Source organism: Drosophila suzukii, unplaced genomic scaffold, assembly GCF_043229965.1.
Source record: "Drosophila suzukii unplaced genomic scaffold, CBGP_Dsuzu_IsoJpt1.0 scf_13, whole genome shotgun sequence".
NCBI classification, from domain to species: domain Eukaryota; kingdom Metazoa; phylum Arthropoda; class Insecta; order Diptera; family Drosophilidae; genus Drosophila; species Drosophila suzukii.
This window is the reverse complement of record NW_027255900.1, coordinates 599,304-613,855: the sequence shown is the minus strand read 5'-3', so window position 1 is coordinate 613,855 and position 14,552 is coordinate 599,304. Positions and strand designations below refer to the sequence as shown.

The 14,552-nt window shown below is 43.9% G+C and overlaps 1 protein-coding gene across 1 annotated transcript; it reads right to left on the bottom strand.

The window, feature by feature from the left end:
* Nucleotides 1-10: 10 nt before the first annotated feature.
* LOC139354680 (uncharacterized) lies at nt 11-880 on the bottom strand. The gene has a single exon (XM_070998922.1). It carries the CDS (start codon nt 878-880, stop codon nt 11-13), a length of 870 nt encoding a protein of 289 aa, XP_070855023.1.
* Between the last annotated feature and the right edge of the window lie 13,672 nt (nt 881-14,552).

The following is a 14,552-nucleotide window of genomic DNA, read 5'->3' as shown; positions in this document are numbered from 1 at the left end:
CCCAGTGGAGTTATTTACGATCCGAACCAGTGCAGTAGCAAGAAGTTGAGTTCAGATGGGAGGCAACTGCGCTGAAGAGTTGCGTTGATGGTGCATTTTGTACAGCGTCAGCGCTCCGACCAGAGTCTGAAGTATGCTGTCGGGATACTCCAGGAGTCAATGAAGGACTTTGTTGAGCATTCGGGAAATGTAACAAAGTGTGGTGCCGTTGACCACATTGCGAGCAGTTTCGGTTGCTGCTGCATTGACTGAGAGAATGGGAAGCACTAAGGCAGTTGATGCATGCCTTCGAGCGGTCGACTATAACCTTTCGCGCGAAACAATCCTTGGCAAGGAAGTCCGGGCACCGTCTTAGAACGTGGTTCTGTTGGCAGAGCGAGCACCTGATGGATCCAGACTCAAGAGTACTGTGGAAGCTGTGTCCCCTAACAGTGAAGTTTCCCGATGGTCTGGTTGTCTGGCGATGGTTGGTCGATTGTATAGATGATCTAACTGGAACGGCTGGTTTCCTACTCTCAATTAGGTCGATGCTGACCAATCGATTGTGAAGAAACACCTCCAGCTTTGTGAAGGTGGGGATTTCCACGTTGTTGCCCAGGGAATGTTCCCAGGCCTGTGTTGTGCTGATAGGCAGCTTTGTGAGTAAGTGATGTACCAACCAATGATCACAGGAATCAATGGCAATGTGTAGTCGTCGGAATTCACTAATACATACATTTGCCAAGTTTAACAAATTCCTAAGGTCCACCGCGATCTCCTTAGACAGTGGCTCGATTCCGTATAGTGCATTCATATTGTACATGAACTGCAGTCGAGGGTTGTTGTATCGTTTTACCACAAGGTTCCATGCCACTGAATAGTTGGTTTCTGTTAATGCCATATGGTTTATATCCTGGTCTCGTCCGTGCGGTAGTGCTTGCTTCAAGAAATGAAATTTTTGAATCTTTGAAAGAGATTGATTTTCATGTATTAGCTGCGTAAAGCTGTCATAAAAAGATGGCCAATCCACAAAATTTCCTGAAAAGTGGGGTACGGGCAATTTGGGCAGCTGAATTGTGGAAACAGGAATGGGCACAAGGGTGTTGTTTATGGATTGATCACCTGATACCTGTATTGGGACTGGAAACTTGGTTTCGTATTCATCGGCGAAAGAACAATAAATGTGGCTGTATGCTTGCTCAAAATTGTCTTCAACAGCATCCGCAAAATATGGATGCGATCGTGGACATTGCTGTAAAATGAGTGCTTGATGATTTGTGTAAAATTGTTTTGAAAGCTCGTTGAGCTTGTTGAGGCGAAACTCATAGTAGGATTTAGTTTTCTTTATTTGACCGTCCTTTTTAGCATTTTTAATTAGTTGGGTCAACCTGGAAGATAACTCCATCTGCATTGCGTACGTCTGCAAAAGGCTCGACCACAGCCAAAGGTGCCGAGTTCTGTTGTGCCAAATCACTACCATTACTTTCATTTTTACCCATTTTAATGTTTTTCTATTGTACTCTGCTTTGAAAAACCATGCACAAATACTCTCACAAACACACTCACCTGTTTCAGTCGTTCCGCTCGTGTTGCGATCAAGATTTGAAGGAAGGGGACGGCAAACTTCACGAGACTAGTGTGTCGCATGAGATGGCAATAGGCATGGGTTGAATCCGCTATTCTCCTCGACTTCTTGATTCCTCCGTTATTCGAGGCTCCGTTATGGCGATGTACGTTGCAAAGGTTGCGTAACTTTGCTGGTTTAAATTAATAATAGATTTGCAAACAAGTAAGGACAAAGATTGAAGTATGTTTACAAATATTGGAAGCTGATGAAGTTATGAGTGTATGTTCCCCTCATGGGCCACCAAAATGTTGTGACGATTCGCACCCGATCGTCAAAGTTGAGCAGAAGTCTACTCTGGGGGTCTTTCACACACTTTGTAATAAAAACTCGGAAATATGTTGAACTTCACCAGTTGTATTCATTTGTATACATTCAATCTTTGACTTATTGCTAACTTTGATTTACAAATTAGGAAATATAAAAGCTCGGATATAATCGCGACCAGCTTCTCCTTATGGCTTCTTCGTAGTGTTGTGCTGCTAACATTAGCAGCAGAAATCTAACATTCGCTGTTAAAACTGCTGTTGTCCACTGCATCTCAGAGTCGCCAGAAAACAGCTGTCCAGCTTCTCCTAATCGACAGAAACACCCGTTCACATACATTATTTTGACATTGATATTCTAAACACAAAAACTATGTTCAAGAAACGAGGTGGATATGATCTCAAAACTACGACTTTTTGTAAACACACCGCATAATTCTGCGATTCTTCTTCCTACCTCTGGGAATAGGGCTCGTAATACACTAACTCAACTAACAGCTAACCATGTTAGCTCAACCTCAGCGCAGCTCAGCATCGCCTGTGGTCCGGCATCGCAGTAACCATCGTTACCATTGCCGCGAAGCGATCGTCCTGCCAGCAAAGCGTCCCCGTGCCAGCTACAAGTTCTCATCACTCCCTTGTCCCGCGGTGTGACCCAGAAGTGTCTACTTCGGTTAGGCACAAACAAATGCATTATTATGCTACAAAGTAAACTTCTGATATTTTATTTCCAGATAAAATTACAGTTACGGTGAATTGAAAATATTTCCTTGACTGAGATATGTCGGCTACTTGCGAGTTGTTGCGCGGTCGTTATTTCAACCCCTATTATGGGACGTATTAAAGCTAGCAGTCAGCCGTGAGGTCGTTGGCGTGAGGCCCTTGATCTTGTCAATGAGCGAGCGCCTTCAGGCTTGTGCTTGTGTCCCTCTTTTTGCGGACAGGTGCACATGTTCGGGTAGCTCTTGCTTGAATACCTTTTATGACATGTTTATGACCCATTTCTGGAAGTAAAAGAAAGGAGAGAATCTTAGACCATTTACCAGTTAAACGTTCTGTGGCGGAAACAAAAATGTATGTTTGAAAATATTCCACATCAACAACCACAATCATAGAAAACATTATTTCCCAACATGATCGGACATGTTCCTCTTAGATAAGCATATTTGGTTACTTTGGGTGTGCGACCTTTCTCACGTTCACAGCAACACCTGTGATAATGAGGCAAAAGGGTATGTGATCATACCTTTCCCCAACATGTTCGGATATGTTCCTCTAAGATAACCACTTTTGGATACTATGGTTGTGCGACCTTTCTCACGTGCACCTTTCTCACGTGACTATTAATTGCACATAATGACGGGAAGGACACATGATTAATATTGTCCCATGGAGATGTGGAGCTGATTGGGGCAATTAAGTATACTTATGGACATGATCGCGACATTTTTATGATCAGTTTATTTATTGGATTATGCTAATTGTCCTAGAACGTATACGGGCGTTAATATGTGGGTGGAGGGAAGCCGGGGGCCATTATTATGCTAATTGTCCCAGAAGCCGCGTTTCCATACTAATTACTGGCGGAATATACTTCGACACCGTCAACAATTGTATTCTATGCACCAAACTAAAGAACCTCTTCAATTTTTCAGACTCTGCAGTCATGCTCTTCTGGGTCGCGTACTTCACGCTTTGTTTCGGTGACTAGAGGTGTTCCCCAAGGTTCTGTGTTAGGGCCCTTATTGTTTTCAATCTATGTTAATGACTTACCTAATGTTCTGTCCATTTATACGCTGATGATGTGCCATCGAAAACGAACTATGTCTAATCACACAAAAAAGAAAGTGTATTGTTATTTACACAAACCCCTTCGACACTACGCAACTCCCGAATTTAATGATTTGCAATAGCCCAATCAAATATTAAGAATCCTGGGTATCACCTTTAATAACACGTTAACATGGATCAGACATATTTCCAAAGCAGATGAGCGAACACATGGAACATCAGATACCCGTTGTACGCGGGGGGTAGCGGGGTAGCTAGCGCTAGCTGTTTGGGAGAAACCACACGACACGCGAAGTGCCCCGTTGACCGAAAGAAAGTTACGCAAATTGTTCACTTTACAAAATTAAGCGGGGGAGCGACCGTGGTTTATTCAATTGACTGACAAAACCGAACTGCTTAAGTCTAAGCTGAGTTCTCCAAAGCGCAGCGGAGACTTCACGGAGGGGAGACGAGATGGCCAGGGATGCATCGATGGAGCTTGTCGGGGTGCACGGATCGATGAGTGCGGAGGTGTCGAATGTCTTCTCCCCGGTCTCGACGATCACCAAAGCAGTCGGGAGGACGTTGACGATATGACGTTGGAGAAGTGCCGCGAGCGACGGAGCTGGTGTCGAGGAGCTGGTGTCGAGCGCGGTGGAGGGGCAAGCGTTTGGCGAGTTGGCGGATCTTGCGGCGCGAACGCTGCTGGGAGCCGGAATTTTTCCGGGAAACAAGTTAGTGCATGTGGAGCAGCGTGTGATGGTTTCAGTCGCACGTTCTGCACCGGTCACCGCTACGACAGCTCCCAGTGGAGTGCTCGTGTGCTAGACAGTTTGCGCAGTACTTGCTTATAAGAACTGCTCGCAGTCGCTTCTCTGCGCTCAGCTTTAGGAACCTCTGACACTTCCGAAGAGGATAGATTCCGCGGCAGACTCGGCATCGGTAGGATTGAGTACCTCTCGTACGTCTGCTATCCAATGCCTGAGCGCTACGTGGACGGGGAGCCATTTTCTTGGTTAGAGTGTGGATAAGAAAAAACAAACAGGGCTTCTGAGACAGCTTTCTATTTCTCAGTGCTAGTGCCAAAACAATTTTATTTCCCACCCTGTTTTATGGTGTTGAGATTTTTGGGCACTGCGACACTCAGGATACGCAAAAATTTACTGTTGCTTGTAATTCAATCGTCCGTTATGTGTTTAATCTTCGTCGCACTGAACACACTTCCTACCTAGTTAGTAGTATTCTTGACCTTAGCCTTAGTCAGTGGATTGACCTTTAGACATTAATTTATTTTTAAAAGATTGTGTGCACCCGCGAACCGTGTTACTTGTTTCAGAATCATCTCAATCTCAAAGAACACAAAACTTTATTATCCCTAGATATAAAACCTTATGCTCGAAAAAGTACATTATATGTTAATGCTATTCGCCTATGGAACCATCTATCTTATGGTCTTAAAACCATTAGAAGCGCGTCTCAGTTTATCTTTAAAATCAAAGAATTTATGCATGCTTAAAGATGGTTTCACACTTAAACTTATAATTTAACTAAAACTTATACTTAAACTAATACTCAAATTGTAAAAACAACTATTAGTTTTTAACTAGAACATTTAAATTATTTTTTTTATTTTAACATTCTTTACTCAATCCGATGTGACTAACGCAATAAATGTAAGTCTTTACTTGTAGCGTTAGGATATAAATTAATAAATAAATGAATGAAGACATTCGGCGTTCCCGAAACTGCTTTGACCAACAACGGCTCACAGTTCAAAGGAGGCTACTTTAAAGCTTTCTTGATCCGATTTGGGGTATCTCACACTTGTATGCCAATGCAAGCGAACGTTTGAGCAGATCCATCTTGTCAGCCATTAAAGCTTATATACGTACTGAACACTCTAATTGGGATATGCACCTGGGAGAAACAAGCGGTTTGCTGAGAGCTTCGATACAGAGAAGTACTGGATATTCGCCCTATTTCTTGTGTTTCGCTCAGAACAAAATTTTCAACGGTTGAGATTTAAAGCTTTTCCTCAAACTGAGTTTGATAAGCGGTGACGTATTCCCTAGCCAACCCGACACTCTACAACTAGACTTAAGCCAGACAACGCAAGAAGGTAAAACCTGCGGAGCCGATTAAAGGAAATGAAGGTCGGACACGAAATCTGCTCCAGAAACTTCGCACAGAGCAACGCCCAGAAATGTTTTAACAGTAAGCTAATGTAGTTAGGAAGCTAGGTCCTTCCTATTACGGACTATATAACGAGAATGGAAAGTGCAACACTTAAGGGATGATAAATCCTTATCCATCCATCATTTCCATCTAAATCTGTTACCGATTAAGTAGTCAGAAAAGTTGAAGAGATAGATAAAAGTCTTGTGACTAGCCGTCAATTGTGCCAAACTCTGGAAGAGGTTGAAAGGGCAAAGGCAACCGAATTAAATACTTCCGGCCGAGTCCTACGAGAGGGTGAGATAGAAAGAAAAGATAAACTAAAGGGTTTCTGATCAGCAGCACATTATGTGACTTTTAGGTGCTCGGCTATCAGAAAACCAAATTACGATATTCGATTACAGCGGGACTTCAGCCAGCTGAGCGCACGAGAAATTCACATTGGAGTAATATTCGGAAGAGGGCGGCCAGTGTCGCCGCGACTTATGATCCTATTGGAAATGCAATTGGCACCGTATTTATCTACATTCACATATTGTATACCGAACAATCGATAGTAAAGTCATCGTATAATGTAACTTCTCTAACGATTGTCTTCTTCCCTTTTCTCTGCCCACCGCTATCGTCAACGAATGTGTAAAACTTAATCTCTGTATCAATTATTCTAAATAAAGCTATTATTCAATACTCAAGCTAAATTACAACAGGTTATGGGCCCAGCACGCTTCCACTGCGCCAGAAAATAGTTAGCAGAAAGATATTGAACAAACAGAGAGATTAAAAGGCAAAAATTTTAATTTGTGGTGAAATTGCCGACGCGCACATACATATGCATGTGCAAGAATTTGAGACTTCTGGGGACAAGACTGAATGCGTCTAATTGGCGATCGAGAAGAAGAAGAGTATTCGTTGCTTGTGTAGCTTCGTGAAAAAAGTTTGCTTGTGTAGCAAAACTAAACGCAACCAGAAGGCGTCAAATTGGTGATAGAAAAATAAAAAGAAGAAGAAGAGTGTTCGTTGCTTGTGTAGCTTCGTGAAATAGTTGCTTGTGTAGCAAAACTAAACGCAAATTATAAAGAAAAACAAGGAAGAACGCTATAGTCGAGTACCTCGACTATCAGATACCCGTTACTCAAAGGGAAATAGAGATATGCAAGCAGCAAAACGAGATTAAAATGCGCCACCTACCGGCGGTAGACAGATTTAAGCGTTATGGGCGTTAGAGTGGGCGTGGCAAATTTATTTTTGGATCAATCGATAGGTATTGACGACACCAATACATTTCAGTTACAATTTTTTATCTAGCATGCAAATTGTGGGCGTCACAGGTTTTCGCGGTTTGTGGGCGTTTAAATGGTTGTGGCAAACTTTTTTTAAGTCAATCGATAGGTATTGATGAGAACAATACATTTCAGTTAAAATTTTCTTTCTAACATCAAAACTGTAGGAGTTACAGTTTTGGGCGGTTTGTGGGCGTTAGAGTGGGCGTGGCAGTCTACTGAAACAAACTTGCGCTGCGTAAGAAGCTCAGGAATCTGTACGCCAAATCTCAATAGCCTAGCTCTCATAGTTTCCGAGATCTCAGCGTTCATCCGGACAGACAGACGGACAGACGGACAGACGGACATGGCTAGATCGACTCGGCTAGTGATCCTGATCAAGAATATATATACTTTATGGGGTCGGAAACGCTTCCTTCTGCCTGTTACATACTTTTCGACGAATCTAGTATACCCTTTTACTCTACGAGTAACGGGTATAATGAGTATTGCTAGTATACGCATAGAGCCCTTGGGCAAAGATAATTTCGACACCTGGAAAATACAAATGCAGGCCTTGTTAGTCAAGAACGACTCGTGGAAATATGTGAACGGGACTCATTTAAAACCCGAAGCAAACGACACGCAGTGGATAAACGAAGATGCAAAGGCTAAGTCCGATCTCATTTTGGACATGTCAACATCGGAACTAAGACATACAAAAAACTGCGAGACTTCAAACGATGTCTGGAAGAAGCTGCATAGCACTTACCAATCTACAGGGCCAGCCCGTAAAGCCGCACTGTTGAAATCCCTGATCCTACTAAAAATGAATGCAGGCGGAGACATGGGAAGCCACATAGATATGTTTTCCGATTTAGTAGACAAAATAAACGAAGTTGATCTCATGAATATTGACGATCTGTTAACCATTTTGCTACTGTATAGTATCCCTGAGGAATATGAACAGTTTCGAATCGCGATTGAAACGCAGGAAAACCTAATCTCAACGGAGGCACTTAAAATAAAGTTATTAGACGAATACGAGACGAGAAACAGAAATCAAAGCGAGTCGACGCCCGGAGCATTGTTGGCACACACGAAGTATAATAACAGCAAACCGAAAGAATTAAGCACTAATCAAAAGTTTAAGTTTAAATGTTACAGCTGCGGAAAAGTCGGTCACCGTGCAGCTGAGTGCAGGTCGAAGCCAATAAAGAACCAGAATGATAGCATGTACATCAACGCAGCTTATCATACAAGCAGTGATTGCAGTAACTGGTGTCTAGACTCTGGAGCAACGTCACACATGTGCTCACAACAAAATATGTTCGTGAATCTTGAGCCTGCAGAAGGCCCGAAGCTCAAACTGGCAAATGATGCGGCTACAGATATAAAAGGATATGGATCCGTGCAGTTCTCGCCAAACAACAAGTTCACCGCCAGCCTGAAGAACACGCTCTATGTGCCGGATTTAAGGACCAATCTCTTATCGGTCTCAAAAATATGTGGTCACGTCTTCAATATTGTTTTTAAGAAGGAGAAAGCTGAAATAATTAGAGCTACAGGAGGAGAAATAGTGTTCACCGCTCCTCGCAAATTGGACTTATACCACATAGAAGAAAAACACGAATGCAGCCAGATCGCTGCAGGTAAGCAAAATAGCATCAAAGAATGGCATGAACGTTTCGGCCATCTTAATGAGCCGGACCTAAGAGAACTAATAAGAAAAGGTAAAGTACAAGGAGCCAAAGTAAACCTCAAGGAGACTCTTCCAATTTGTGAAGTATGTATCAAGGGGAAGCAGTCCAGTATCAAATTCAAGGGCAAGAGACGTACTAGAACTAATCCACAGCGATGTATGCGGTCCCATGCGTGTAAATAGCCACGGCGGCAGCCGCTATTTTTTGACATTCATCGATGATTGCTCAAAATGGTGCGAGCTCTACACTATCAAAAGCAAGTCTGAAGTGTTCCAGAAATTTAAGGAATTCAAAAACTATGTTGAACGGCGAACTGGAAAGAAGATAAAAACAATCAGGTCAGATAACGGTACAGAATACACTAATAATGACTTCAAAAGTTATCTTGCAGCCCAGGGAATAAAGCACCAGTATTCCGTAGAATATACTCCTCAACAAAATGGTACAGCCGAACGTAAGAACCGGACCCTTGTGGAAATGGCTCGCTGCCTGATGTTGTAGGCCGCACTTCCTGCGAGCTACTGGGCTGAAGCAGTAAACACAGCAAACTACATAAGAAACAGATGTCCTTTTAGAAGCCTATGTGGAGAAACGCCTTTTAAGCTATGGAACAATCGAATCCCAATTGTAAGGCATATGCAAAAATTCGGTCAAATTGCATATTCACTGGACAAACGATCAAAGAGTAAGTTCAGCCCAAAGTCCAAGAAATGCGTATTCGTTGGATACTGCACCGACGACAAAGATTATAGGCTGTACGATGTGAAAAAACCAAATGTTAATTAAAAGCCGAGACGTCGTTTTCACAAATCTATTTGGGCACGAGTATAAGTTCGAAGAGTTCATTGAACCCCAGATCGATGTCAACATTGAGGCGGTAGCAGACAATCAATCGGAAAATGACCAAGATGACAACGAAAGCATCCAACCAGAAGATCCTGAGTCAGAGGACAATGAGCCAGACGATAGACAGCCTGTAAAACGTGGTCGTGGAAGGCCAAGGAAGCTGTTAACAGGTAAACCAGGAAGACCCAGATTAATTTACAATCAAATACTTGCAGACCAGATCGACACACCCAATCAGCAGTTTGATTCCGACTCAGAAGATGTGTTTCACGAAGCCACTTCACTTGCAACGAACCCAAAGGAACTAACTGCGAGCGCAGCACTTAAAGGTTCAAATGCCATCGAATGGAAGGAGGCGTTAATAAACGAGTACAGGTCATTGAAAATGAACAATACCTGGGAAGTTGTTGATCGGCAGAAGAAACATAGGGTTATCGAAACGAAATGGGTACTTCGAACAAAGTACTTACCCGACGGAAGGGTAAATTGCCGTAAAGCTCGCCTGGTTGCTAAAGGATTCACCCAACGCGAAGGACTTGACTATGATGAGACCTTCTCCCCAGTGTCCAGAATGAGCTCGATTCGAATTGTAATAGCTCTAGCTGCGGAACTCGGACTGGATCTTCATCAATTCGACTTCAATAGCGCCTATTTGAATGGAGATATTGAGGAAGAACTTTACATCACCGTCCCACCTGAATTCCAAGAAATCTTGACAGCTAAAGAAAAAAAATGTATGGACCCGAAAAAGTGTGTAAGTTAAAAAGGGCTCTATATGGCCTAAAGCAGAGTGGACGACAGTGGTACAAAAAGCTAGATAGTAAACTCAAAGAACTGAACCTTAAGCCACTCGCCGCCGACAAATGCGTGTACATGAAAAATGAGCAAAACGGAATCCCGATTGTATCGCTTTATGTAAACGACCTCATAATTGCGACCAATAACACCCAAATGCTTTTACAATTGAAGCGCGAATTATCCAACAAGTTCCAGATGAAAGATTTGGGTAAGCTATCGTATTGCTTGTCATCGAGTTTAAACAAAACAAAGACAAAACAGAGTTTACCATGGGCCAGCAAAAATATATCGCAGATATTCTCAAACGGTTCAATATGGAGAATTGTAAGCCCGTGAATACACCAATCAACACGAATGAGAAATTGTCAACTGAAATGTGTCCAAAAACCGAAGACGAGAAAGAAGCCCTAATGTGGTTGGCAGGATCAACGCGCCCTGATATTGCATTTGCAGTGAGTGCACTGAGTCAATACAATACTAACTTTGGAAAGCAACATTGGATTGCTGCGAAAAGGGTATTACGTTACCTAAAAGGCACTCAGAACTGTTGCCTGGTTTACAAACGAAGTGGCAAAGAACTTGTAGGCTACGCCGATGCTGACTGGGCCGCCAACATTGATGATCGCAGATCTTTTTCAGGTTTTGCTTTTACGTTTGCAGGTGCAGCAATATCCTGGGAATGCCGAAAGCAACGGACGGTTGCATTAGCAAGCACAGAAGCAGAGTATATGGCACTGTCTGACTCCTCAAAGGAAGCTGTTCATCTTAGAAGCTTTCTACAAGAAGTTTTGGGCAAACTGAAGACGACCATCATCTACAACGACAATCAAGGAGCTGGCCAACTTACACGCAACCCCGTGTTCCACAAACGCACCAAGCATGTTGACATCCGCCACCATTTCATCCGAGAACTGGTTGAAGAAGGGACTGTTTCAGTAAACTACATTCCAACAACCGAGATGCCAGCAGACATATTGACAAAGGGACTGGGTGCTTCAAAACACAATACCTGCAAGACAGCCTTGGGTATAAGTTCAGTCGATCAACGCCTTACCAATTGAGGGGAAGTATTGGAAATACAATTGGAACCGTATTTATCTACATTCACATATCGTATACCGAACTATCGATAGTAAAGTCATCGTATAATGTAACTTCTCTAACGATTGTCTTCTTCCCTTTTCTCTGCCCACCGCTATCGCCAACGAATGTGTAAAACTTAATCTCTGTATCAATTATTCTAAATAAAGCTATTATTCAATACTCAAGCTAAATTACAACAGATCCGCTCAGAAAAACCGCAGGCGTGATGTGTTAATTTAACCCTGTCCCTAACTTCGATTTAAGGCTGGGAAACAATCTGCAAAGACTCCCATTAAATTGGGTCAGTGAGGGATGAGAAATTCATTGCTGAAAAACCAGTGGAAAAAACATTTAACCTCACATATTAGCGAAAAGAAGAGGGAAGAAAAGAACAGCCAAAATGTCGGATAGAGCCGAAAATTTTTTTTTTTTTTTATCATAAGTCATGTTTTTTTTTAATATGTTCTTTTATAGTGTATTTTGTGTATTGCGAAAAGTGTTTGAGGTTCGCGATAAGCTGCCAAAACTCCGGCATTATTTCCCCATTATCAAAAAAACAAAGGGAATGAAAGTTTAACAAAATTAGCCTGGCGACTTACCGCATTTAATAAAAACGAAAATTTGATGAAAATGAATAAGTGAAAAGCCCCCAAAACGAAGAATATTAGCGGGTAGCGGGAGGCAGCGGCGGGAACTGCTGTGCTGGGCTTTGGTGGTTTGCTGCTGGTGCGGCTGGCATACGTTGGATGCGGCGGATTGCGTCGAGCTGTTGGGGAGAAACCACACGATACGCGAAGTGCCCCGTTGACCGAAAGAAAGTTGCGCAAATTGTTCACTTTCAATCGCTAGCGTTCCAAAAAGAGACGGAGCCTCAGCCAGTCGCCTACGCCTTAAGCCTGCGTACAGGCGCCAAAGAGAATTTACCCGAACACCGTTTTCTGGGCTACTGGCAGTCCCTCATCGACCATGTGGAAGCCGGGCTGTATCACCTTCGGGTAGACGTCCGCGCCCAGGATTAAGGAAATGGTGGCTGGCCGATGGAACCGCTCATCATGGATAGAAGAGTTCCACCGACAAGAAAGTGCCCTGGTGTCAACGCTAAGAGATCAGTTGGATCCTCGGACATTGGAGATAGCGGCTCGCTTGGAGGGTGGACAGCTCTTCAAAGGTGTACTTCCGTGTAGCGGTGGACTTGTTAAACAAGGTCTTGAAGCTCTTGACACCAGCTTCCTATAGGCCGCCCATATGGGGTGCCCCAGGAGGAATGAATGGCCAGGTGAGCTGCTGATGACTATACGCATCGGTCACAGACTCTTTATCGGCTGCAGGAAGTCTCGGGAAGCACGGTGGAAGCGCCGACGAAGGTCTTTCCATTGTCGGACTGGACTTGGCGAGGACACCCTCTTCTATATACGAAACGAGCGAAGGCGGCAAGAAACTTTTCAGTCGTGAAGTCGGATGTAGGCTCTAGATGGATGGCCTATGTAGAAAAACAGATATAAACCAACACATACCCTTTTGTAATGAGACAAGCTTTTCCGGTATAATTTTTTATAGCCACCATAGCGGGCTATGCACTAGCACTTGAAGGGGAACTCCTCGACCAGCCAAATCAGCTGGATTGTGTTAGGATTGAACGTGTGACCAATTGGCTGCCTCTGTGGACTCGGTTATCTTCGTCACCCTGTTGACTAACCATGGAGTTTTGAGGTCAGCCTCGGCATATTAGGAAGAATGGCTTCGGCCATCTCGGACAAAAGGAGATCCCCACATAACTCCGGCCTGGGAAGGACACCGTTTTGACTGGCGCCACACGCGTCTTGGCCGTGAGCCAGTTCACCATCGTCTTATGGCCCTTTTCTACGCGCACATAATCGCAGCTCCGTATGCCTTTTGCGAGGCGTCACAGAATTCGTGATGCTCTACGCGGAACTCCGGACGGAAGGAAATCCATCTGGGTATTCTGACCTGGTCTGGGACCGAATAGCTCTGGAGAAAGCTATTCCACCTTTGGCACAGCTCAATTGGAAGTTTATCGCCCCAATCTAGATCCTGAAGCCAAATCTCTTACATAAAGATTTTGGCACACACAACAAATGGAGCGAGCCAGCCTGCTGGATCAAAGAGCTTGGCAATTTGTGAAAGGACTTGGCGTTTCGTGGGGGAGATTTCCGTTGCTAAATCTGGTAGGACGAAAAAGAACTCATCGGACGTCGCCTTCCATCCTACGCCGAGAGCCTTGGCTGTGCTCTCAGTGTCGATCTCGAGGAAGTCTGTTGTCAGAAGATGATCGCTTTGGATATGAGCTAATATTTCTTTGTGGTTCGGGGTCCATTTTCTCAATGGAAAGCCCGTGGAATATAGAGCACTTTGTAGCTCACGAACATTGAGCTTAGCGTCCATTGCGGAGTCAGCTCCCGAAAAGACATCGTCTACATACATATGATTTTAAATGACGTTGCTCGCTCTTGGATGGCGGAGCTGCACGTCAGTTGCCAGCTGTTGCATGACTCGAATGGCCAGGAATGGTGCGCAATTGACTCCAAAAGTTACCGTCTCTAGTTCTAGATCTCGAATGTGCTCCTCGATGTTGCGGAACAAGATACGCTGGAACGAGGAATGCTTCGGTTCTACCCATATTTGTCGACACATTTTCTCGATAGCGGCACTGTAGACGTATTGGAAATATCGCCACTTTAGGATCTGGATAGTAAGCTCGTCGGACTGTAAGACTGGGCTTTAAACGCAGAAGGGATGCGGCCCTTTCGGGACCCTTTCGTGGTAGGGAAGATGGGGAGATGATGTGTTGGGTATGGGTTTGTGTAACACGAATATATAGGTGCGGCTGAACAATTCGCATCGTCGGTATTGCTTCGTTGCAGGATACCCGCTGGCTGTCCCGGACTTTTTATTTACTGGGGTTTCCGTTCACGGTTCCGTGGAGAGAATAATATAGAGAGGAAACGCCAGGGTGAAGATTTACTCGGTGCTCGTGTTCCACGACCTGCGCTGAGATTCGGTGCGTTTTTGGTAGCAAAACTGGGTGTTT